This window comes from Scardinius erythrophthalmus (genome assembly GCF_964197995.2).
Source record: "Scardinius erythrophthalmus genome assembly, chromosome: 20".
Lineage (NCBI taxonomy): Eukaryota > Metazoa > Chordata > Actinopteri > Cypriniformes > Leuciscidae > Scardinius > Scardinius erythrophthalmus.
Window position 1 is genome coordinate 32,334,860 of NC_138240.1, and position 25,210 is coordinate 32,360,069.

Here is a 25,210-nt window from a genome sequence, read left to right on the forward strand (position 1 = left end):
TTTTGCTGATTGATTATTTTTTTTTGTTGGAAACGTCTCGGTTACATATGGTAACTCTCGATCCCTGAAGGAGGGAACGGAGACGCCTTGTCGAGACCGACGAATAGGAATCTCGCTAGACAGGCCAATCTACTTCGAGTGAATAGGAATATAGGAATCCCTACCAAAGGGCCACAGCTGCTGCACCCCATCCAGCGCACTGTGCAAGCCTCTACCCCTTCTTGCCTGGAAGGACGATAGGAGGAAGCTTACACAGAGTGTATCTGTCACTGTTGTTCCGTGATAACCCATACAGTGAGGCTATTGGATAACTCTGGGAAAGCGTGCCCTTTCTGTTTAGGAAGGAGAACGCTGCGGAAGCCACTTTTTCAAAGAGTTATGTGGGAAATACATATGGACTAGCCTGAAGGTTGTACTACATATGAATAGTGGGTGACTTAGCCCAAAGGAAAGATACAGGCTTCCATTAGGAGCAGCCATGGAGAATATACACGTCAGTGAGAAGAACACCACTCGATGAACAGGTTCCACTTCAGGGTGTACACACGTCTCGTGGACGGCGCCTGTGCAGAAGTGATGGTGTTAAGTACCTCTGGGGGTAAGTCACCTAGAACCTCCACGTCCCATCCAGGGACTAGACATGGAGTTTCCAGAGGTCCGGACGCGGGTGCCATAGGGTGCCCGGTCTCTGAGTCAGAAGGTCCTTCCACAGAGGAATGGGCCAGGGAGGGACTGTCACGAGGAGCATGAGTTCTGGGAACCAAGTCTGGGTGGGGCAATAGGGAGCCACCAGGAGGACCTGCTCTTCGTCCTCCCTGACTTTGCAGAGGGTCTGTGCAAGTAGGCTCACTGGGGGGGAACGCATATTTGCGAGGCAGTTGATGTGCCAGTGCAGTTGGGGGCCCGTCCACACCCCTGACACTACATGCCCGTTGTACGTGGCACCCCAGCCGGTGGCAGAGGCATCTGTGAATACCACAACATGCCTGGACACCTGTTCCAAGGGGACACCTGCCCACAGGAACGAGGGGTCTGACAACGGGCTGAAGGTCTGGAGGCACCCGGTGTTATTGCCACCCGGTGAGTGCCGTGATGCCACGCCCATCTCGGGACTCAGCCGTGAAGCCAGTGCTGAAGCGGTCTCATATGGAGCAGTCCAAGCGGGGTAAACGCTGCTGCCATTGCCATATGCCCCAGGAGACTCCGAAAGAATTTTTTAGTGGGAACGCCGTCCTACCTTTGAATGTGTTCAAGCAGTTCAGCACCGACTGAGCACGCTCCTCTGTGAGGTGCGCTGTCTGTGCGACCGAATCTAACTCCATACCAAGAAAAGAGATCCTCTGCACGGGGGCGAGTTTGCTCTTCTCCCAGTTGACCTGAAGACCCAACTGGCTGAGGTGCCTGAGCACGAGGTCCCTTTGTTCACATAACTGATCTCGAGAGTGTGCTAGTATGAGCCAGTTGTCAAGATAGTTGAGGATACGAACGCCCTGTTCTCTCATGGGAACAAGGGCCCCCTCCGTGACTTTTGTGAAGACACAGGGAGACAGGGACAGCCCGAAGGGCAGGACCTTGTACTGATGTGCTCGACCCTCGAACGCAAAGCGCAGAAACGGCCTGTGCCTGTTCGAGACATGAAAGTACGCGTCCTTCAGGTTGATCGCTGCAAACCAATCTTGGGGACGGATGCATTCGAAAATGCGTTTCTGCGTGAGCATTTTGAACGGTAGCTTGTGGAGGCGCTACTGTCCGAAGCAACCCTCTGGGGAGGGTTGGATCGAGGCAGAGGTGCAGGGACTCCGCCCCTTTGCAGAAATGAGAGTCTCGACCGCAGCTACGCGATGGTCAACTTTCCACAATGGGTACATGACTCATCCACAAAAGCTGCCTCAGCGTGTTCGAGGGCCAGACACACGAGGCAGCGATCGTGACTATCCCGTGACCCCAGGTAACGACCATATCCAGAAACACACAGTTAGAAAGTCATCTTTAAAAAGACGCGTTCTATCTGTGTAAGCTCTTTTAGGGACTGCTCTCGCTGGTGCTGAAGCACGCAGGGGAATGGTCACCACGAACACAGTCAGGAATGTGCACCTGTCTGTCTCTTTCTCGCTGGTACCAGCTGTGAAAACAGCCTTTGAGCGCTCACACCTGCACACCTACCAGCTGTGGAAACAGCTTGTTTGCTCTTAGACAAAACAAAAAACAGAAAACAAAGAGAGAGGGAAAAGACTGCACGCGCTGCTGTGCTGTAACACCCGCACCAAAATGGAGAGGTCCTGAAGAGGCTTGAAGTTTCACAAAGCTGATTTGTCAGGTTTGAAGAGAGCATCGAAGTGCTTGCTCCGAAGCAAAAAGCTGAAGTGCAATCGCACCTTCTGCTCATTATATACCCGTGCTGCGAGGCTGAACAGCTGATGCAAATGATTGCACGCCAATGTGTATTGGCTTGTTTTAGTTTCACTCGAAGTATATTGGCCTCTCTAGCGAGATTCCTATTTATCCGTCTCAACGTAGCGTCGACTGACCGACTGAAGAGGAACTTTGAATTGAAGTGAAAAAATTTCAATATAACAACATTAATTTTGATTAATGTAATGCATCCTTGCTGGATTTATTCCTTTAAAACAAATTCTTAGTATCAGTTTAAAAAAATAGTAGTATCAGTAACCAGTGTATTGTATATTTTCTGAACAACGAGACCTGACTGTGCCCTGAAAAAGTTCATTACATCTCCAACGGTCCAAACCGTATTTAAAAGTCTATGAACAGCATTGTGTATGGGATCATGTTCTTAGATTAACTCTTTTTCTCTGTGGATTTGACCTGCAGTCAACTGTATAGTCAAATCATCCTCTGCATAAGTAGCATAATAACATACAAGTCCACCCTAAAGAACTTCATATTTCATTTCATGCACATCCCCAACTTGGATATAAGATATGCATTTACTCTGTTTATTTGCTTAGCCCAGGAGACCCAGCATGCAACAGGTGGGCTTTGACTCGGCCTGTAGTTGTTCTCCGTCCAGACGAGGATAGAAGAATGTTTGAAAGAAGCACGGAGTGAAAGCAAATACATGCTATAGAGACGAAGCCAAGTCTAACTGCAACATTTGTCATTAACGTTCATGATAAATGTTTTAGCAAAGCTGACTTTTGTTTTACTAAACATTACTAAATGAAAATATGCACACTTATATGGATAGTTTATTCAAACATTATCATAATTTATTGAACCCTCAAGCTGTTCCAAACCGTCTGTTTTTATTTCTACATATGACACAAAAGGAGATTTTTTAATAAACAAAAATGGATAGTGAGCACAAGCTCCAAAAATTACAAAAAAAGCTCTTTGAAACCGAACTGAACAAAGATCTAGGATGTCTATCCATGCTGTGTAAAGCTCTGTCAGTGTGAGCCTGGTTTTCATTTCCTATCAAGCTGTAGAATAAAGCCATATTCATCTTTTTATTTCTGCTTTTCATCACCTAAGTAAAGCCAAGTCATATTGAATTAACTGACAGTTATAATAGCGATTTAACAGATTGCTCTGTTGGACTGTGAAAAATGAATTAAGAAAAGTCAGTAAAGATCTTTTTTTTAAACTTCGGAGTCATTGAGTGTGTGTTCATGTTTAAAAAGAAATAAAGTGTAAACAGCAAACTCTTTGCAGATAATTACCCTGTTCAGCTCTAAACTCCCCAACTTCCATCCACTTTTCACACATATTCCCAACAACCGCATCCTACTCATTCATATTACCAACAACTCATAAAGCGTATACAGTACTGTATATCTGTGTATCTAAATCATGTCTAATCCCAACTGCTTAAAACCTTGTATCATTCCATTCCTGTTCACAAAGGAAACGATGTTCTCACACCCTTCTAATGTTGATCCTTGGGCAAAGGCTAATTTGTGCAAACAAAAACCAATAATGCATTTGACCAATATTTTTTTCCCAAAAGTTACATACAGTACATTCAAGATATATATGTTAATAGGGAAATGAACCCATGACCTTGTCAATTATAATACTATGCTTTACCAGCTGAGCCATGGGAACGGGAAAACAACAGTAATTCTTGGCTTCTAATAACAGAATTTTTTAATTTTCGTATTTTAGGTACTGTGTAAAATAAAATACTCGCAAAAAAATGGTCTCTGATAACCTGATAAAGAAACAAATTGTTCTGTGATACAATAAACAATGAACTAAGTGTCTTACCTTGTCTCCTGGTTGTGGTCGCATGATGGACACTCGATCATACCCTTTCTTCAGAAGTACCCACAATGCATCCAGTTTTCCCTGCACATTAGCACACATACACACACACATCAAAGACATAGAAAGTTAAGTTCGAAAAAGCAAGTGTGCTTCTGCTGTGCGATTCAGGTCTTTTTGACCCTCAGGTGTTTAATAACTTGTTGCTCACATTGATCAGTCACTAAACTCTGGGAAATGGGTTTTATTAACAAAGAGATTTCCTGAACTTAACACCCCACATGTGGACTCTCTGGCTCACTATGAAATGAGACGGATAAAGCTCAAAGCCATAGTTTAGACTGAATCAATGCTTCACTATCTGCCCCAGGGTTATTAAAATGAAACCACATTCTAATGTCCCTCAGCCTTGACCCAACTTCCTAATAAAGTCAGCCAACTCTCATTGCACAAGAGCTGCTGTCTTCATCAAAAAAAGGGGGGGGAAGATGTAACAGAGAAAATTAATGGGTGAAGGAAAGAGTCTAGGAATATTTAAATGTAAAGTTTGGTCACAAAAATCTGATCACATTGCCTCTCTCCAAATAAACAAATTACAGGCAGACACATGAGATAGAGATGAACAAATAAAAAGGGGATAATTCAAAAAAAAAAAAAAAAAAAAAAGAACAGACCAAAGGAATGAGGGGGGGGGGGCACTTTGGCAATGCTCAGTGCTCTTGGACGGCAGGGTCTATGAGAGTGAGGGAACTGAGAGAGGTGAAATGAGGGAAACCTGGTTTTGAGTGTAATGAAATGCTGACTCCGCAGGCCCAGTTTCTTGGAGGTCATCACAGTTTCTGGTCTGTATTACAAATCCCCAAGCTATGATTCATAGACGCTTTATTATAAGCATTGACATCTCAAGTCATGATTTTAGACATTAATTCAGCAGGAGAGCTGCATGGTGGGGGGCTGCTCATGTATAGCTGTCAGCAGAGTGAGTCTCATCTATAGTCTTAATGTTCAATGGAACACAAATAAACTATTTTTACAAACATTCAGTTTTTTTGTCCATTCATTGAAAGTGATTTGGGCCAATTTTGTTGTTCTTCAAAATATCTTCTTTTGTGCTTTAAAGAAGAAATCAATAGATTAGCTACATGCCTATAACATACGTAGAAAACCATAGAAAACTCATAGAAAGAGACTATAGCACACCTTGTGGCAAAGCTAAGACTACATACAGCAGTATTATAAATTTAAGTCTGACACAAAACACGGCAATGCACAAATTTAAATGTGTAGCTAGATGCATCTGCAGTCACATACTTATGTAGAATATGTCTTGCACCTTATTCAGTACTCAGCAACAGGGCCCATACAAATGAACAACACTGAGCTACAGTAGAATACAGAGATCAGCAAGTCATAACAAAGGTCATTTACATACTGTATGCAAAATTCCTCTGATCCTAGGCTAAAATCTGAAGCCTTCGACCGTTAGTTTGACATGCTCACCAACAGCCGATAAATGACCGTTGCGATCAAATTTTACCTCAGATGAAATTCTGGCAGCGTCAGAAGATTTGACTCTCACAATCCTGCAGTGTAACGTCTCCGACGACGACCGTCATATGGTCTTTGTTTTTCAAGAAAAATCATGACCAAAATTAACGTTAGAGATTTCGTTGTAGCCACCATTTCAATTCTGCGTGTAATGCAGCTCACTGTCACCGAACGTATCATTGATTGATGATGTAAATTGAGTGTGTCCGTTTTTAACGCATCTTGATTGTCTACAGTCTGACATTAATGACAACTGAGATCTTACAGTGTGACGTATTACATCGAGGATCATGTTCGTACAGTCCGACAAGGAACAACCGTAAAGGACTATTATAAATGGAAAATGGTTTCGCTCTTTACAACGTCGGACACAAAACGGTAATTAATATGATTAGCCTTTTGCTTGTCTACGTTTAAATAAGCTAATAATGTGCTGCTAATGTTACACAAACCATGTTCCCGTTCGCCATCTCAGAGTCAGACAGCTGCCTTCTAACAATCAGCATCCTTAGAAACACTTTGAACAACTCAGAACGTCAGTGGAGAAAGGCATAGGTCATCATTACATCGTAATTTACATCATACATAATTCACTCGCTATATTGCTAAGTGTACCCGATTTTTTTTATATCAACAAAAAATATATACTGGGATAACCTGGCTTCTCTTGAGACTCCACTGCTTCAGGGCTGTCCTAGTAATGATATGCTAAAGCCCGCCCACATGTTGACCTGATTGGTTACAAGGCAGTTTGTGACGTCAGAAACGCCAGCGATATCAAACCGCGTTTTTCAAACTGCGTCTTTAGTTCACTGCAGTTTTAAAGAGAAAATACTCAGCATTGGTGCTGACTTATGAATTTGCACATGGTTTGTCTTAAAGCATATTAAAAACATCACACAGACATATAAACAACATTAAAAACTTGATTTTCACCACAGGGGGACTTTGAAGGTTGAAATTCATGTAAATTTTTGGGCAAAAGTGGTCAACATTTCTTGATTTTTTAAACAGTTTTTATCACCCTTTTACCTTCATTAGTTAATTTTGCAGTATGACAAATGTATTTTTTTAAGATACAAATATTCCAATTAATATGATCTCATAAAAGCAGCATGCACAATAATTATATATATATATATATATATATAAAAAAATAATAATTGAATGAGTTTAGCATGTAACACCGCACAACATGTTAACTTCCCTTGAGTTTTTCATATTGACTATCCAAATGTCCCTTTAAAGCACCTATAAAACTTTTTTTTTTCTCAACGCCATTTCTCAACACAAAATGCTTTTAAGTTATCATGTGTACCCTGAGAACATGTAATTGTTCTCACCTTTATAGGGGAGTACCATTTGCGAGGGCCTGGTGGTTTCCGCATGCCATTATTTAGGATGCGAGAAGGAGGAGCTTCAAACTCTTGTTCAGGCATCTTTACCCTTGCGTTCTTCGCCTTTTCCAGTTTAGCACCCTCTTCGGTCGAACCTTTCTCACCCCAGCGAACCTGAAAGGATGGTGATGATCATGTTATCCACCATGATATGACAATGATCTGAAGAGCAAGAACATCTGACCTTCTCCAAAGAGGAGTTCACATGACAAATTTTATTTTATTCTTATTTTATTTTATTTTATTTGTATTATATTAGTTACTTTAACTATCGTGTTATGTAGGGAGCTGTTCATGAAAGCTGTGTTTGTTTTTTGGGATGGAACAGATGACTTTGCCATCGAAGGAGAAGAGGAGCTACATATCAATTAGACATTGAACCTGATTTATAATAATAACAACACAAATTGCTTTTAGAGTTGGAAGGGATACCTTTAAAATGTATTCCGTTATAGTTACAACTTACTTCATAAAAAAGTTATTCAGTAACATTCAGCACCACAATATGAAAGTAATGTAATCTGATTACTTTTGGATTCCTTCAATACATATTGTAATTCCTTCGTACATAAAAAATGTTAAGTAAAAAGCAATAGTCAGGAGAATGATTGCACATGCAAACATGAGTCATGACTGGCAACAGAACCAGCTGTCAATTAGAGATATGTGGATCAGTTCTAACGTCAACCGTATTCACTGTAAATATAAATCATCCACCCGCCGCCCACTCGAACCTATGATTTTCTCTGATTTAGATATCTGCATATCTCCGGTCGTCGCATTGTGTTTTACTGTGAAATGAGAGTTCCATGTCTTTTTTATTACTTTTATTACTTGGCCCACCCACCCGGATTATCTGTTGTCTCCACGGATATAATTCAATCTGCTCATCACTACTGCCAATATAGCGTTATTATGTCAAAATACTAATTTATTTAGTTTTAAGTGAAACCATTGTAATCCTGATAGTATTCCCATTTGTTTTTTTTTGTTTTGTTTTTTACAAAATGTAACTATAATCTGATTACTTTGTTTTTTGTTTTTGTTTTACAGTTACCACATTTCCTTATCCTGATTACGTAACACCGTTGCATGGATTCCGTTACTCTCCAACCTTGATTGCTTTTAATTATTGATGACATCATAGCAGCTGGCACAGCAGGTTCAACATAGTCGTTGCCTGTGGCATCAAAATAGGGGTGTGATCCTTTTGGTTAGGGGCGTTTTTGTTTTGGTGACAACAACAGTGAACCAGAAATCGGATACTGCTCCTTTACATCGCCTACTCTGCAGTGTTGGTAATTTAGGGAGAATGTTTGACGGAAGGAAGGATTCCAAACAGCAAGCGAAGCTTGAATTTCCAGGTATGTTCCTCTTTGCCTGATGTATTCTCAAGATGGAGGCGCAACATGGCTGCCGCCATTCGAGCGACCTGCTCGTATGTATTCTGAATGCCAGATTCTACGCTTACGAGAATACTTGATTAGTTGGTGGAAGTAATTATACATGAATGAGCACATATGATTTTGAAAGAACAAAGTGTTTTTTGCTAAGAATAAACTAAAAAAATTACACAGTGTAGCTTTAAGTCCTGCTGTGATTGTAAACTCTGATACTTTACCGGCAGCGATTTGTTGGAAAAAACACACCGGGACCGGGATGTTGGCCGGGACACACCAATTTTTAATGTTTTTTTGGGCCGATTCAGCATGTTGAATCAGCATTGGGCCGTCGGTAAGAGAGAGAACTCTGATTGGCTGTTTAGCTAACGAGTCAGTGCAAGAGAATAAAAGCGAAAGTGATGAAAGCGAGTAAAGAAGTCAAGACAGTACAGACAGAAGTATAATTTTTTAATTATAATTTTATAATATTAAATAATTTTATGTCATCTTACCTGAGCACTCAAATCCACATATATTTTCATTATAACATGAGCCGACTGGAATGAAGAAAGTGATCAGCGTGATTGATATTCAAAATGGTAAGCAAGCGCTTCTTTTTTTAAGGTTTTTATATCTGCAGCCCTAGTTTCGGTTTCCCTTTTTGAACGATTAAAACGGACTACTGATACCTGCTGATATAGACAGATATTTATTACATGCAGGCGCAGAACACATGTGCTAGTTAACAGTGTGTTCAAGCACAGTTTTTTGCAGAGACGCAGCTGACGAGAGGCGACGCTAGTTCTTTGACGTCCGCTTGGTGTGTCCCGGGCTTAAGGTGGTTTAGCTGGTCTCCCAGCTCAGTTAAGCTGGTGTTCAGATGATTAAGTTTAGCTCCAGTGTTCAAAACCCATCTAAAACCAGCAAACTAGACCAGCCTTAGCAGACAGCTAAGACCAAGAAACCACCTAACAGTAGGCTGGATTAAACTGTTTTCCCTTGTTTTTATCATGGCATTTGTAAGGTGTTGTTAATGAGGTTTGCATAGTAGGCTACATTGTTTATTTCAAGCTTACTTTTTGTGAATGCATCTGACAAACATTTTTCTTTCCCTTCTGTATTTCCTGTTTTTCTCCACAGTTGTAGGCTTTTATATTCACTTTCGGCAGCATTGCTGACTTCAATTATGACGTGGTGAAGTCTCTTGGCAAGTAATGTAAACAACAGTGGTTTCATTCCAAGTAGAGGCAAACTGTCAACTGGAGATTTACAGACAGAATCTATCACCGTTAAGAAAGATACTTAACCCTAGGTTCCTCAAGAGACATGACCTTCTTCATCTGGATGAAAAGCATCTGTTAAGTGACTGAGTGTGCACTAATTTAGTGGCTGGTGTCCTCTAGTGAGTAATAAAACTGTTGTTTACCTCCATTCTTTTAATGCCACCAACTCCTCTTCCTCCATAGTAGGACGCGTCGACTGTGGGCCACTTCTTCTTCGGAGTTCCATCCTCTTCATCGTCCTTACACAGCAAACGAGACAATGAACAAAAATAGAGCTCAATGGTTCTCAACCGGCAGACTGCAAAGCTATTCTAGTCAAGGACAACAGGTAAAGAATTGTTTTTTTGGTGCAAATTACTAAGGTAGACAAATTAAGAAGATGCCAAAATCCTCATCTTTGAAAACAAGAACAAAATTACACAAGGTAAAAATAAAATACAACCCAGACCATATATTACGCAGGGGTTACAGGTTTCATACTAAATCTGGTTCTCAGTTCTCTCTACATTGAGAACTGATATACACATCTTGTTGAATGAAACAAAAACACTATTGTAAAGATTTTTTTGTTTGTTCCACGAACATATTTTTGTAGTCTTATTCAAATGGCACAGCATTTTCCTAAATGAGGTGTGACTCACTCTTTTAAAACATGACTTTTTCATTTATTGCCTCTCAGAAAGGCACGAGCAATGCCTTACGCCCTCCCTAGCTCTTCCTGATCCAGTAAAATAAGTTCAACTTGGCTCACTCAAGTTATGACTTTATTTTTCCAGCTCTGAAGAAATTTAACCCTGTTTAACAATCAGTCCGCGGGATTTGAACAGCCATCTTTTATCAATGCCTCTATACTTAATCAAAAAGTTTAACAGCCGTCCCCTCCCTTCATATTTCCGACCACCCACTTGATTCCCCATAACATTTTATATCCTGAAAGTTTAGTGTAACTTAAAGAAACCTTTGGGGAAAATTCCCCAACCCACAGCCATTCCACATTTAACATTCCTACGGTCTTACAAAAGTGACATCACTAATGAAAGATTAAAAAAAAAAAAAAAAAAAAAAAAAAAAAGCTATCATATTACAGGTCTTTAATAAGGACAGACTGAACTAATTTATTTTAGCACAGCAGAGCCAGCATGGTTAAACAACAGTCTACAAAGATCTGGATAGTTTTATAGAGTCGAAAGTCTCTCCCAAAGTTCCTGTTAAATAGCTGAATCATTCTGGCCTTCAGAAAGAGTTTGTCAAAATAACACTGTTACAAAATAACATCAAAATTAGACTCTTTTTATGGTCTTAATACACAATTTTCATGTGTGGATTTGTACATTGAGACCCCTAGGGATTAATCATATAATCCAAGAAAAATAAGAGTTAAATAAGACAATCACCATAAACTCTGCAGTTTAGGGTGATATAACGCCCCTCCGTTTACTTCATGGTCTGGTCTGAGTTTATTTAAACGATAACGACCAGCTGGCTATGCGTTATCCCAGTTATTACACAGCTACTTACCAGGATACTTGTCATCTTAATTGCAGATAACCTACAGACACATTTTCTCAGTAATAATGTATTAATAGTAATCTGCAATCCAAGGTACTTGTCTTTCTCTGTTTTAAGTCCTCTCTTTTCCAGCTCTTTGTGTCTCTATGACAGAAATACCATAATTACGAGATTCCGACTTGTAAAAAGCATTCATTTCCTTACAAAACTCGTAATTACATGGCATGAACACTGCAACTAATCGGGACCTTGTTGGTCAGACAAAATTTTCATTTTTTTTTATGCTGACCGTATATAGTATATTAAAATTGTATATTAAAGTATATTAAAGTTTGATATACAGTATACAGTCCTTTGAGGCAATTTCTATTAGAGATTCTATTAGAACCATTCTAAGTTCCTTTTTTTTTTGTAAATAAACAAAAATACTTGACTGCTCAGTTCTATAATTGACCAATGACTTTACTTTATCAAGTATTCCAGAATGCCATGATAAAGTGCTGATATTTAGTACAACAGCACTAGAGTTTCATTTTTATCACACCACTTGACTGTGCTTATTGCATTCCAGACCAGAGTATTTGAGTGGTGGCATGCTTTGAGCAGAAAGGGGAAATCTCTTTCATGCCGGTCCACTGGTATTCTGTTCCAGACCAGCTTTCATTCTGTGTGCTGCTTTGTGGAAGACAAACCTTGATGTTTTGGCTTCTTCTGGCATTATTTTTTGTTGGCGGGGAAGAAATAAATGACCTAACTAGCCAGTTTAGAATAAGATGCTGCTTAATTAGATTGTGACAATTGTGTGGCAATAACCAAAAAACAAAAGTTCTTACCGTACTATCTTCCACTATTGGTGGTGGAGGTTCATGGATAATCTGCAGAGAGAAAGAGAGAGAGGACAGAGGATGAAAAGATAAACAATCTCACATGAGCCCACGCATGCTGGCATGTCAGACCACATGCTCTCCAAAGTAAAAAACAAAAACAAAACAAAAACCTTTTTTCTTCCACTGACAAGTCAAAGGAACCAAGTAATGTGTTCAATGTGTGCCAGAAAATCAGGTTACGCAAAAACACATGGCTAAGGAATTGCACCCCTCCCCTCCTCGTTTTCAGTGTGTTTACAAGCAAGTTTAAATGACCTAAAAATCTGGAGCCCATATCTAAATGCTTAAAGGCAGAGCTCAACATTAAGCTTTTCCAGGTACGTGTCTTTCAGAGTAGTAAAACTGATTATTTACTTGTCCAGAAGTCACTTCTACAACAACATCTTAACAATACAGTACAAAAATACCACCAGGAATATCAAGTCAACCATATAATCTGTTAATTATGCATAATTCAGATGACCATTCAGTATTGCCATGTGAAAAAAAAGTTATGTTTTCCAGCCCAAATTAGTGTTCCTCTGGGTACGGATCACTGATCATTATAATTAATAAAAATAATAGTAATAATAATAGTTTTATAATATAATTATAATAATTATGTTATTATACTGTTATATTAATTTAGTAATAAATAAGATAAACAGTTTGTCAGAAATCCTTAGACCTCAAGAAATTCTGAAAAAAAAAAGTTTGTAAATTCTGAAAATTAAATAGCTTGTTGCATTATGACATTACTTGTTTTCTTTTTGCAAAACTTTGTGTAGTATGAGGTTAGCAAACTAACCGGTTAGTGTATTCTAAGCTATCAGCTAATTGGAAAACTGAAAACACACAAAAAAGATCGACCATTTACAGCTTTGGTTATATGACGTGACATGCAATATAATTTAAAAGACATGAATTGAAGTTTAAGACAAGTAACCAAAAGAAGATCTTTGGAAAACTAATATTAATAGTGCTACACATCTAGTATTTATCCACATGCAAAAGAGCACATGTTGTTATTGTTTTGAAACTCATCTGGAATTCTGGGAATCATGTGAAAAACATTTCAAGGATAGAGACATTAAAAATTCCAGAGTGTAGTAATAATTCCAGCTCTTTGCTTTCTCTTTGGACTGAAGGGAAAATTATTTGATTAATTGAGTGTTTGTGGTCTCTTTCTGTGATTTAGTGTTGTGTGTGTTTCTTTCAGTTCTCGTCTCTTTTTACATGGTTGTTCTGTTCATGTTTCTAGTCCTGAGTTCTTTGATAAAATTAAAACTGCTGCTATTAGATCCGTTCATTCATATTTATTTTGCAACCATAGTAGACAGAAGAACAGACCATCTAGCGGCAGTTCGTATCCTCCTCCTCTCCCAGGGGGCCAGCACCCTCGAGAGAAACACGCAGGCCTTCCTGGATTTATGCCACCTTGTCCACTATGACGACGACAGTCTGTATTTTTATTTCCTCCAGGAAGCTTTGTAATGTGGGTCCCTCTTTACCATGGGTGAGATGGAGGAGGATCGCCACTCTACAGCCCACGCTGTGCACTTTGTGCCACCTGCCACCACATTGTCCGTCATTGAGGAAATACTGGGGAAATACATCCCATTAGCTAAGGCGAGTGTGGATGACCTGAACTCTGAGCCCCAGAGTGTGTTTGAGGATATGGAGGATAATAGCACTGAGCCTGTTTCCTCACCCAGTACTGAGTTATTGATGTCAGTGTTACTGCCCCACCTCCCACTCCAACCTCCTCTGCCTGTTCCGAGTCGGCCAAGAGAGCCGTTCCTGAAATGTCTGCCTGTTCCTCGTCCACCAAGAGGGTCGTTCCTGAGATTTCTGTCTGTCCCGCATTAGTCAGGAAAACTGTTTGTGAAACCCCTGCCTGCACTGCCCAATCCTTCAGCCCTGCCTGCACTGCCTCTCATCAGCCCTTCGGCTGGTCCTATGTTTCCAGCTCGGTGCTTCGTGGATCTGCCTTGTGCTGATAGTTTGCCAGCTCAGCCTTGGACTGTCGACCTGTTTGTTCCGCCTAGAAACTCCGTACCTGTCAATCTACCTCGGGCCGTTGATCTGTTGGCTCCACTGTGGCTCCTCGCTCCCTCAGCTCCACCAGGGACCGTCGTCCCTACGGCTCCACGGGACTTCCTCGTCCCTACGGCCTCACCTTGGTCAGTCGTCGCTCTGCCGTCACCATGGACTTCCAGGCCTTCAGCTGCGATTCGTCCCTCCACCCCTTTGGCTCCATCTTCCCTCCGGCACCACCTCAGCCCTTGGGTACACCAGCACCGCCTCAGTCCTCCGGCACCCTGGCTTCACCTTGGCTTCTCGTCCCCCCGGCTTCGACTGGGTCTCCAGGACCTTCAGTGTCGACCGGACCCTTTTGGTTCTGCCTGAGTCTCCATCATCATCGGCTTCATCTTGGTCGGTAGTCCACCTGGTTCCGTCTGCCAAGTCTCCACCATGACTCCTCACTCCCTCGACTCTGCCTTGGGCTTTAGTCCTGGGGTACCTGCTAGGGATTCCACCCTATTTTCTCCAACCATGATCTCTACCCTGGTTCCTCCTGTTGTTTGCTTCACCATGGCCCCTGTGCTTGTACCTTGTGCCTGCGCCCACCTCCTAAGCCCCCTCTTTCCCTCCCCTGTTTGATTTGTTTATTGTTCATAAAGTTGTAATTACCAGTGAGAAACGTTTTTTAAGCCGTTTTTTAGAGTTAGGGTATAGGGTGTCAATTAAAGAATTAACGGTAGAAGGAAACTGTTATTGAAAATGTTGTCATGAATGTTGATGTACCATTTAGTTTTATACACATATATTCTGCTGATGATGATCAGCTATAAAGCTTATTTTAATACTGCTCATTTAGCTATAGTGGTTTAAGACAAGCTTGTGCAACAAATCTGCCCAAAATTGTTGTTGGCTGAGAAGGATTAAATACAGATAAAGTAAAAGATACTCTTCATTTTGTACTGCTACACAGTTTCATGTCTTTGTTGAGATATTAAAGAAAAACTAAATTAACCAACACATTCATTTTATTACATGCAAATTCACTTTTCGAAAATTTCGAATTTATTGGTTGAAACTGCGCAGAAAGACTTGAACACAGCATTGGCATATAGAGTGTGTTTCATATACTGGCTATCCTACAGTGAAAACAGCTTTATTTATTAAAGAGGAGGCATTCCAGTTTTGTCGCATTGCAAATATAGTTCTGTACCTCCAGTAAAATGCTAGCATTAGGCTACTTGGCAATCGATAGATCTTAATGCAATTGAGAATGAGCACTATTCCTCCTTGTTATTTCAAAGGGCAAATTATAATTTTATTTCCCATGGAAACACAGGATAACATTTCCCAAACAGAGCCGTGCCCCCTGGAAGTTCCCGGAGAGATTTCAGGTGGCAGACAGACAAGTCTTTTTCCGTTTTTTTGGTCAAGACTTGTAAAAATATTCATTTCATAAGGCATTTTGCCGAGCAGGTTTGAACTTGACTAACACACATGGTTTTTAAAATCTAAAAGACTTGTGTTAATAAATAAAGCCAAGCTATTTAAACATAGCAATAAGCTAATGTTAATTTGGTCCATGATAGCCAACAGTTGGTCTCCATGGAAACTGATAGTGGCTGAGCAGGATTTTAGTTGGTTTAGCTGGTTCAACCTTCCATGAACTTCACTCCAGAGCTCCACACTCTTCTAACATGGCAATGACTCATTTGTTCTCTTTTCCTGTTGTGACTTTCCAGACAAATTCCAGACATGTCTAGTTCTTCTGATATTCCTCAGTTGGATCTCACTGACAGTCTGAATTATTATATGTCCCTCAGAAATCAAGAAAAAGGCCAGGCTAGGGTCTCAAGCAGTGGAAGCACAATGTCCTGTGGAAAATGTTCAATCTCTGTAAGATATATAGGTCAAATTGTACCCTGCGGAAAACCTGCCTAGACCAGGGGTGTCTGATGCTATCCTGCAGAATATCAACACACCTGTCTGTGAAGGTTCTAATTAAGCCAACACCTTTATTTTCTGGTTCAAGTGTGTTTAATTAGGGTTGGAGCTAAACTCTGCAGAAAGGTGGCCTTCAAGGAGCAGAATTTGACACCTTCGTAGACCATCGTAGGTTCTGCTGTTGATTATCTTAAATTACCAGTCAAAACCATTTTATTGACCAGTATAAGGTATATTTTGGGCACTTTCATGCTGGTTTTGACTTGTCACCATTATGGCTACATTGGTCAAACTAGTTTACCTGCAAGAATGACCTTCTAAAAAAAAGGCCAACTAGTATACAGGTAAGCTTTTTAGCGCCATTGTCAGTGCGTCTGCCTTTGACCAGATGCAATGGCACTGTGACACGGATGGGAGTGAGGTTTAAGAGGCTGACACTGTGTCTTTGCTGGACGCAACAAAGCAACCATTGCAAATTAATTTGTCCTTTGTATCACAAGTACTGCAAATGCTTTGAGTATGTTAGAAATATAATGGAGCATCAGTTCACAGTCAGGATTTGTCATGTTGCATGGTGCTCTGTCCAGTGTTGACAGCATCACTTACTATAATGGGTTCTATAGGTTTTTTTTTTTTTGTTACTTTGCGCCGCTCACATCTGTTGTAAAAAGTGTGAGTGCAACGAAGGCCAGCTGGTAAAAGCTGTGCAGGCAAACTTAAGAGGCACGCTAGCAACTGACACTAGAGGCTGCACCCTTGTTAGTGCACCCACCTCCCATACCGGTTAACGCTGGTTTGATTCCCGCTCTAGGGTGCGTTTCCCAAAAGCATCGTTAGCCAACTATGGTCGCAAGTTCTGTCGTTATCAGCATAGTTCAATGAGTCTGTGTTTCCCGAAACCATAGTTTTAACGAACATCCACAAACAGCATTGCAAAGTTGTGTGGTTGGGACGACAGCTCTCGACCTGTGGTTAGAAGCATAGTTTCTTGTTTGCATGACATGTGGACTTGATAAATCCTTATTTTGAGCAAAATAAGCAAGCTGACAATCAGTACAATCTGTATCTTTTATTTGGAATACATACAAATGTCATTTATGTCGATTAGTTTGTCAAGAGATTTAAAGCACCGTTTTTGAAGAGTGTGCATGTGCATACATGCTCTAGTACGTAAGGACGAGCCTATGATTGAATCTGGAAATAAATTAAAATAACTGAGAAATAGTCCTCAGATGCCATGTCCGTAATTTATAGCAAAACATCTAGCATTAATTAGATCTCTAACAGATTCATTAAAAGTAGTTATTACTCCACCAGCTGCGTGACATCATTAACCAACGTTGAACGACCAATTTGCGACAATACGGTTTTGAGAAACAGTCGTGACTAGCTCGTACTATAGTAGTAAAGCAGCGAGTTATGTCGCTGTATTGGAAACACACCCCTGAGTGATAGGACCAGTTACACTAGTAGAAGAGTAGCATTACCCAGTAGTTGAGACCAGCTCATTTGAATTAGAGTCAAAACCAAGACCAGAAAAGCATCAAGTCTGAGTCAGGACCGAGTCCACACGCTCCTGGTTCCATGACAAGATCAAGATAATGCCAGCAATTGCTGGCACATGGACTTGGGTGCATGTGGACTCGGTCTTGACTCAAACTCAAGCCTCTTCTGATCTCGGTCTGGTCACAATAAAAAAAAATCTCACTAATCAACAATGATTGGTTTTTGGATGTCTAGCCACATAATCAACCATTTTTTTCCTCTATTCTCTAAATTCTTATATTGAAACTTTCTGTATAAAAAGAAAAAAAAAGGTTAGAAATGATGAAAAAATTTAGAAAAAAAGGTTCTACATCTGCACCTCTACTGGAACCATAATGAGGAAAGTCACTTTTGACATTTGACCTTGAGAGTTCAAAGGTGAAATTAGATCCAAGAGTTGTCGGGCCAATCTGTTCATAAATCCCAGGTGGCCTTGACCCTGTGTGGGTCTAATATACTCAGTCAGGGCTTAACAAGTCATTACAGAACAAATAAGGCATGAAAACTGACTTAACACAACCTGCACATAGTGCCTGGACACCACTGGAATTGAGGTTAGCAACAGAAAGGCTCATTACATGGTCAAAACAAACAAATCTGAAGGATGGCAACAACCAAAGTTACCCCAATGTAAGCAAATCATCTGGACATATAGGGGGACATATATGTTCCAAGCATTGGGTGGTTTTCTATAATTGGGCAAATTTCTGTGTAATTCATCTTTGTAATAGATATTTATTTTTGAAAGACGAGTAGTCCTCTCAACATTTAATGAAATTACCAAATCTTCAATTAAATCTTCTCAAATTCTCAGTCACCTCATAACATAAGAACCATGGCTGTACACGTATGTGCAAAATAATGAGATTTAAAGTTCCAATCAATAAATAGGCCCACACAGAATCTGCCCCATCCCCACCACAGATTGTGGGGGGAAATCTGTGAGAATCTAAGAAATGGTTGTAAATATGGTAAAAGACACAATTGAGAGTACTAAACTCTTAGTAGGTACTAAACTCTAAGTACTAAACACTTAGTCCTGTTCACAGAATAGCAGTCCAATATGCTACTTTTCATTGTTTTTCTATGTAAACTGGCTAGATGGATGAGTACACTCACATATCGCATCTTTTGCACCGTCTCTTGCGCATGACACAGCATCCTAAAAAAACATGACGTTCAAGTTAAAAGAACTTAGAATTTAAAAAAAAAAAACGTGTATTTTTTTCATTCCACTGTCCTGCATCTCACATTAAATGCAAAAATGCATTCTATGTGACCGGCCCCCTATTGCTAGCTGATTATTGTTTATTATTAACAAATACTCAAAATATTTAGTAACTTAGCAAACAAATGGAGAGGAATGTGAATAAAACTGATGGGAAAAACAAGTTGATGAATAGCTTATTATTACTGATTTGAGACTGTGTTTATTGGTTAACTTAGACTATTGGTTGGTTCCATTTCACCTGGAAACTGGAGTGATTTTTATCCATAATAACCTTTCTCAGATTTAGCAAAAATGTGTGTAGTCATGTCCCATGAGACCAGGGGTGCATTTCCTATACAACTACCATAGAAATGTACATCATTGGAGAAATTAGCTAGCTAATCGCAATTGTTTCCCGAAACCTTAGAAAATTTGTCGAAATTCTTTTGGTTCAACAATATAGAACTGTCGTTAATGACGCCAGGCAGGTTTTGGAGTAATAATTCTACTAGTTAATCATTTCGAGATTATCTCTGTAAATAACAAACATGGCATCTGAGGAATACTTCGCAATTTTTGTTCTCCATTGTTTTTTTTATTTCCAGATGTTTGATTCCATCGTGGGTTCTCTCTTACGTTATACTCCTTCAAACTTCCCCTGCGGACTTGAGCACATGCACATTCATCTATTTAAGTTTTCATGAGTTTTCTGTGTAATTCTGCAGATGCAGACGTGGGTGAAAGTCCTAATTTGTAGCAGCACTTCTATCTGAGTAAACTAGCACAGAAGTTGAGCTGTTTCATGCAGAGGACTCACCACAGTGCAGCAGAGAGGCCAGAACCACCACAGGAGAGCCAGAATCAGCAGTAGCATCACTATCAGTAGCGCTATGGCCAGGATCGTACCATCAGACTGTGGGGAGGAGCAGATGAACACCACTATGACTGGGACCGTTTTTTGTTATCACATCAGATCCAAATGACATGCAGAAAAACATTTGGAAAATGCAATGAAACAAAACGATGAAGTCAGTCCTTCAACCTCCAGTTCAAACAATGGCTCCATATAAGGATGCTAGCTGTGAAAATAACAGATGATGCATGACGACAGAGATGGTTAATAAACGAGGGGATTGAACCACGCTACAAGTGATCTCACTGGGAGATCTCATAACCCATTGCCTCTTTGGCTGGTGGGAAATGTATATAGTGCACTTCTTAAAAGCTTTAACTGGCACCACTTTACAGGCATCAGACATTCCAGCAATCCTCTTAATGATTTTTTTTTTTCTTTGTTTGCACAAAAGTTCCCAGCCTGCAGACTGTAGTTGGACCCTGTTATTTTCCTTTTACACATATTTTACTGAGCAATCTGGCTGCATTTTCAAAAGCTAAAATGCTGCAATAATGACTGAAAGCTAGAGAATCCATTGTGATTACCAGTGGTGCGGAGTAACTAAGACAACTAAAACTTCTTCCAACATGTATCGGTACAGTCACATTGACATATTATGTAAAATACACTTTCCTAAACTGTTTTATATAATCTGAAAATTATATTTTAAAATATATTGTCACGTTAAAACAGTTTTGATGTTGTTAGCTACTTTTTTTTTTTTAAGAAAGTGCTACTTTTATACAACAAGGGCGCATTAAATGATCAAAAATGACAGTGAAGACATTTATAATGTTACATAACATTTCTATTTCAAATAAATGCTGTTCTCCAAACTTTCTTTATTTTACAGTGTCCTTGTTACACATTACAGATAGTTACTGTATTAATAACTATAAATTATGCATTACATACAACTAACACTAAACCAACCCTATTCTTAACCATATAGTAAGTACATGTGGTTAATTAATATTACTCAGTACTTATGTATAATTACACTCTATGGACACCTTAAAATATAATGTAACCCAAAAAAAAAAAAAAAAAAAAAAAAAAAAAAACCTGTTGCACCTCCACACTTCAAGCAGCATAACCATTTTCAAATAACAATAATCCGAAATGTTTCTTGAGCAGCAAATCAGCAAATTAGAATAATTTCTGAATAATCTTGTGACACTGAAGACTGGAGTAATGATGCTGAAAATTAAGCTTGGCATCAAAGAAATAAATGATATTTTAAAATAGAATAAAAATAGTCATTTTAAACTGTAATAATATTTCACAATATTACTGTTTTTACTTTAATTTCTATTAAATAAATGCAGCCTTGTTGACCATAAGACTCTTCTTTCAAAAAATAAAATAAAAATGGCTACAAACCTTTCAATAGTTAGTGCAGCTGTACCAACATTGGTTGTCAAACAATGCAACACAAAAACACAAAAAATAAAGAAAGATAATTTAGAATAATACTTACACAGCTTACAGTGGTGATAGTAACAGAACTAGAGATAAAACTCAGGCCTTCGTTCATGCTAACGTAAAGGGAGGCTGCCCTGCAATTCACATGGAAATAATTACTTAAGTCTTTTGAAAACAGTATATTACGTTCCGTCATGAGTGAAGCCAAAGTTAAAATTCTGCAACTAGAAAGAATGCAAAAAGATGTATCTGGGACACTTACGTTCCCTCCTCTCGAAGAACAGGAGCTGGGCACAGTAGATACGTGTCCTCCACTATCAATGGCTTCACCACTAATAAAAAAGGAAAATAGCGTCAGTTCAGGCAGGTCACGTTAGTCAAGCTCGCATGATTCTCAGCTGATACACGTCTACATATAGGAAAACGACGCCTATCACTGTATACGTATATAAGCCCCTTCAGTATTATCAGCAGCTATTGCGTTTCTCAGGAGCTAATTCCCTCCTTCATCCCCAGCTCCTCCTGTCATCAGTCAGTATGGCATTCTGATTCCCCTTGAATCAGAATAAATTCTCGAATTATGTTGTATTTTAAAATCTTGAATTATGGATATCTGCAATATATTCATGTTGGTTTTGTTCTGTTTCCCCTAAGGGGGGTTATTGCTGCTCTCCCTGCTCTTATCCATGCAGGGAATTCTTGCCCAGAACAGAAACATACCGCCAATCCTAACTGTATGCTATTTGTCAATCATATTTGACGATAGTGGTCCTGACAGAAATGCAGACTAGTGACCCTAAAGTATCCGAATGGAAGAGTGGAAGTGGGCCACGGATTACAAAACAAGAGAAATGGGATCAGAGCTCCGGAGCCTCTGACTGTCAAAGGCCTCCAACTGAGAATCCAGTGGAGGCCAAAAACAATGAATGATTGAAGATGTAAAGGTACATTCTTGTAATTGCAACTTTGTGATTTTGTATCTTGCCATTGCTACACTGCAAGAAATCAAATGGACAGAAGGTCGATTGGTGCTTTAGCACCTGACACAGCCAAAGCAAGAGACAAATATGGCACTACTGCTTTTCCCTTTATCCTGTAGGAAGCTGTTTGTTGGTGTAGGCCGTTGGCTCAAATCCCAAAGAATTCGAATTCTGGCAGAGAGCTTTAATGGGCTGTTTACCCATAGCACATGAGGGAAAGTCATGTTTTACTACTAAGTAAAGACATGTGCACATGGTTTCCACTTGCGTGATAAATCAATAAGAATTATTGTTGGTACCAAATTGCATCTGAGCCTTTAGAGAGGGAAATGGGCTGCATTGGGCTCAAGCCTAAGGGGTGAATTCAACAGCTCATGTGCTTATTCCACAAATATCTAATTGCTTGAGAATTTTCTTGAGGTTAAAGAAAGGAAATGCAAGTCAAGGACAGCTACACTAGACACCCGCAAACCTCCCCCAGTCCATTCACTGACCGTCCGTTTCATGCTACACACAAGCAAAAACCTTTGAAGAAGAACCGTTTCTGGATTTGGCAAGTTTGCAAAGTAAGTGGTATCAAATCTTCAAAAGATGTTCAGATTTCGGTGCATAAAAATGGATGTATGAGCAGCATTGACCGGAAATTTAGTGAACTGGCCTGTAACTCCTATAAAGTCCATCCTAATTGTTCATATACATTTTTGTTCATTTTTTGTGCATCTGTTCACTTTTTTCCACACTGTTCTATGTATGTGATTTAAGCTAATTAAGATTTATTCACTGCTAAATGGCACATAATGGACCCTTTTCACATTTTAGAATTATTGAGAATATTGAGAGACTGATTACATTGGTCAGAAGAGAGAAAGATGTCAAATTTGCTGTGACTCTCTCAGCTGTTGTCTTAAGACACTAAAAGATTTTTAAAATCTTATAAGATTATCGAAATGTGAGACCATAGAGGATAAAAAAAATCATATATTTCTCCTGTAGTCTGTGTCGTGCTGCAATCTGAACAAGACACCACACACTCACAGATTCCATTCACAAACAATCAGAGTCCCGACTGTGAACATGGAAAATCTCTTAAATAAACATGGCGGATGACGGACAAGAATAATGGCGATAATAGTGTTTGGACTGCTTTTTTCAGAAAATTTGGGGTGGAAAAAAAGGTTTGCATGGAGTCGTGTTATGCTTCCGTTAGCTCGCTTTCTGATTGGGGAATCGTTTTCGTTCCACGTGACAAAGTACAGTGTGCATGGGCGTTTGTCCTTGGGGTTCCCCCCACACATTAAGATTTCTGATTTGAGATCGGTGCGCCCCCAAGCAGATTCAATTACTCTTAAGGCCGAGACACACTACTCACTACTCTTAATGTGTGTGCACTAACTTGGATGGGTTGCATGCAGAGGACAAATTCCGAATATGGGTTACCATGCTTGGCCTTCACGTCACTTTCACTGTTGGCTCATGTCAGACGCCGTTTGGGTTATCGGGCCAATTCAGCATGTCGACGAGAGGCGACAACAAAGTCAGCTTTCGTCGCTGCTAGTTCTTTGACAGCGTCTTGGTGTGTCCTGGGCTTTAGACCACAGGAAAATCAGATAAGATAATCTGTAGAACTATGAAGATAATCGGGACTTTGCCTAGGATTGTGGGAAGGGTAGAATTAGGGCCGATTATCTTGTAGTGTGTGGGTGCTTTTTGAAACACAGCAGTGTAAGGGGCTGTTCACACGAAACACATTTTTTCCATTCCATTGCGATACTTTTCCATTGTTTTCCAATGTAAACACGTGCTAGACGGACGTCTTTAACCATTGCACTCGCGTCTCACGTCTTTTGCAGCGTCTGGTGCATGACATGGCATTCGGAAAATGCAGCGTTCAAGTTAAAAGAAGTTCAACCTGTGTGAACCGGCCGTTAACCAGTTTACTGTAATTTAATGCCAAGGTAATACAATACAAGCAGAAGTGTTAAAAATGGTCATTAGATATTTTAAAAATGAAATAAGATTTACAATGTTAATTACTGAAAATGCATCATCACAGTCTGTGATCCTGTGTTTTGTGTATTGTGGTTGATGACTTTAAATGTTGGTAAGACAGTCTCTTATATGGCCAGAATAAACTGCAGAGTAGAGTATACTTCGGTTTTTATGTGTGCGCTAGGGTGCACGTTGTGTAAATTTCATCAACATCTTCATAGTACATGTGTACGGTAGACACACATAAAACATTTTTTTTATAACCATGCATAGTCTATATGCTCAGCTCGCACATGCACCTTAATTTTTTTTTTGCACTACATGTAGTTCATTTGTCCAGAAGGTGGCAACACTGTCTTGGCCCATTTCACAGCCATAAAAGAGACGCATAAGACAGAACAACAACAAAAGACTACTGGAGATACAACAACAACAGATACCAACATTGACAAACACTTGGGTGAGGGGGTTCAGAGGTACATACCACTCTAGTTAAAATACCTATAATTTTAGCAATTTAACAATTTTATGCATTAATACTAATCTTCTATTCTAATTCAGGGGTGCAAACACATGTATGGTCAAAAAAGAGAGAGGTAATCGAAGCCCTCGTCCCGCGGCAAATATCCAGATACTACATTGCCACCATCCCCAACCCACCCCTGTAGGCACATAGAGTCAAATGAAATTTAGAAAAACTATCTTGCACTTCTTCTTCTTGCTTTACTGCTACTTCCTGAAAACAATTTCACCTGATGATTTGAATAGCTCTTTTTGTAAAGAATTAATAATTCTAGGATGATTGGGGTAATTGTGTAGGGTAGGCCTAGCATCTGAATAGAAACTAATAAACAAAATACAAATATAAATACAATAAAAACACAAATACACAAGAAATAAAGCAGTGCTTTATGTTTTTCAGGTAAATTAACTGTATTAAGTATTAATACAGTTTATCGTTTGACAAAACGTGATTTTTCTCTTTCTC

At 39.7% G+C, this 25,210-nt stretch overlaps 1 protein-coding gene across 1 annotated transcript in view; it reads right to left on the minus strand.

Moving 5' to 3' along the window:
• Positions 1-25,210, minus strand: part of antxr1a (ANTXR cell adhesion molecule 1a) — a 65,930-nt gene that overhangs the window by 10,948 nt on the left and 29,772 nt on the right. The window contains exons 11-17 of the mRNA XM_081348252.1: positions 21,516-21,585; positions 21,309-21,387; positions 19,751-19,846; positions 12,180-12,221; positions 9,981-10,076; positions 7,119-7,286; positions 4,231-4,311 (exon numbers count right to left, since the gene is read on the minus strand). Coding sequence (XP_081204378.1) covers positions 4,231-4,311; positions 7,119-7,286; positions 9,981-10,076; positions 12,180-12,221; positions 19,751-19,846; positions 21,309-21,387; positions 21,516-21,585 — 632 coding nt within the window. The remainder of the gene's footprint in view (positions 1-4,230; positions 4,312-7,118; positions 7,287-9,980; positions 10,077-12,179; positions 12,222-19,750; positions 19,847-21,308; positions 21,388-21,515; positions 21,586-25,210) is intronic.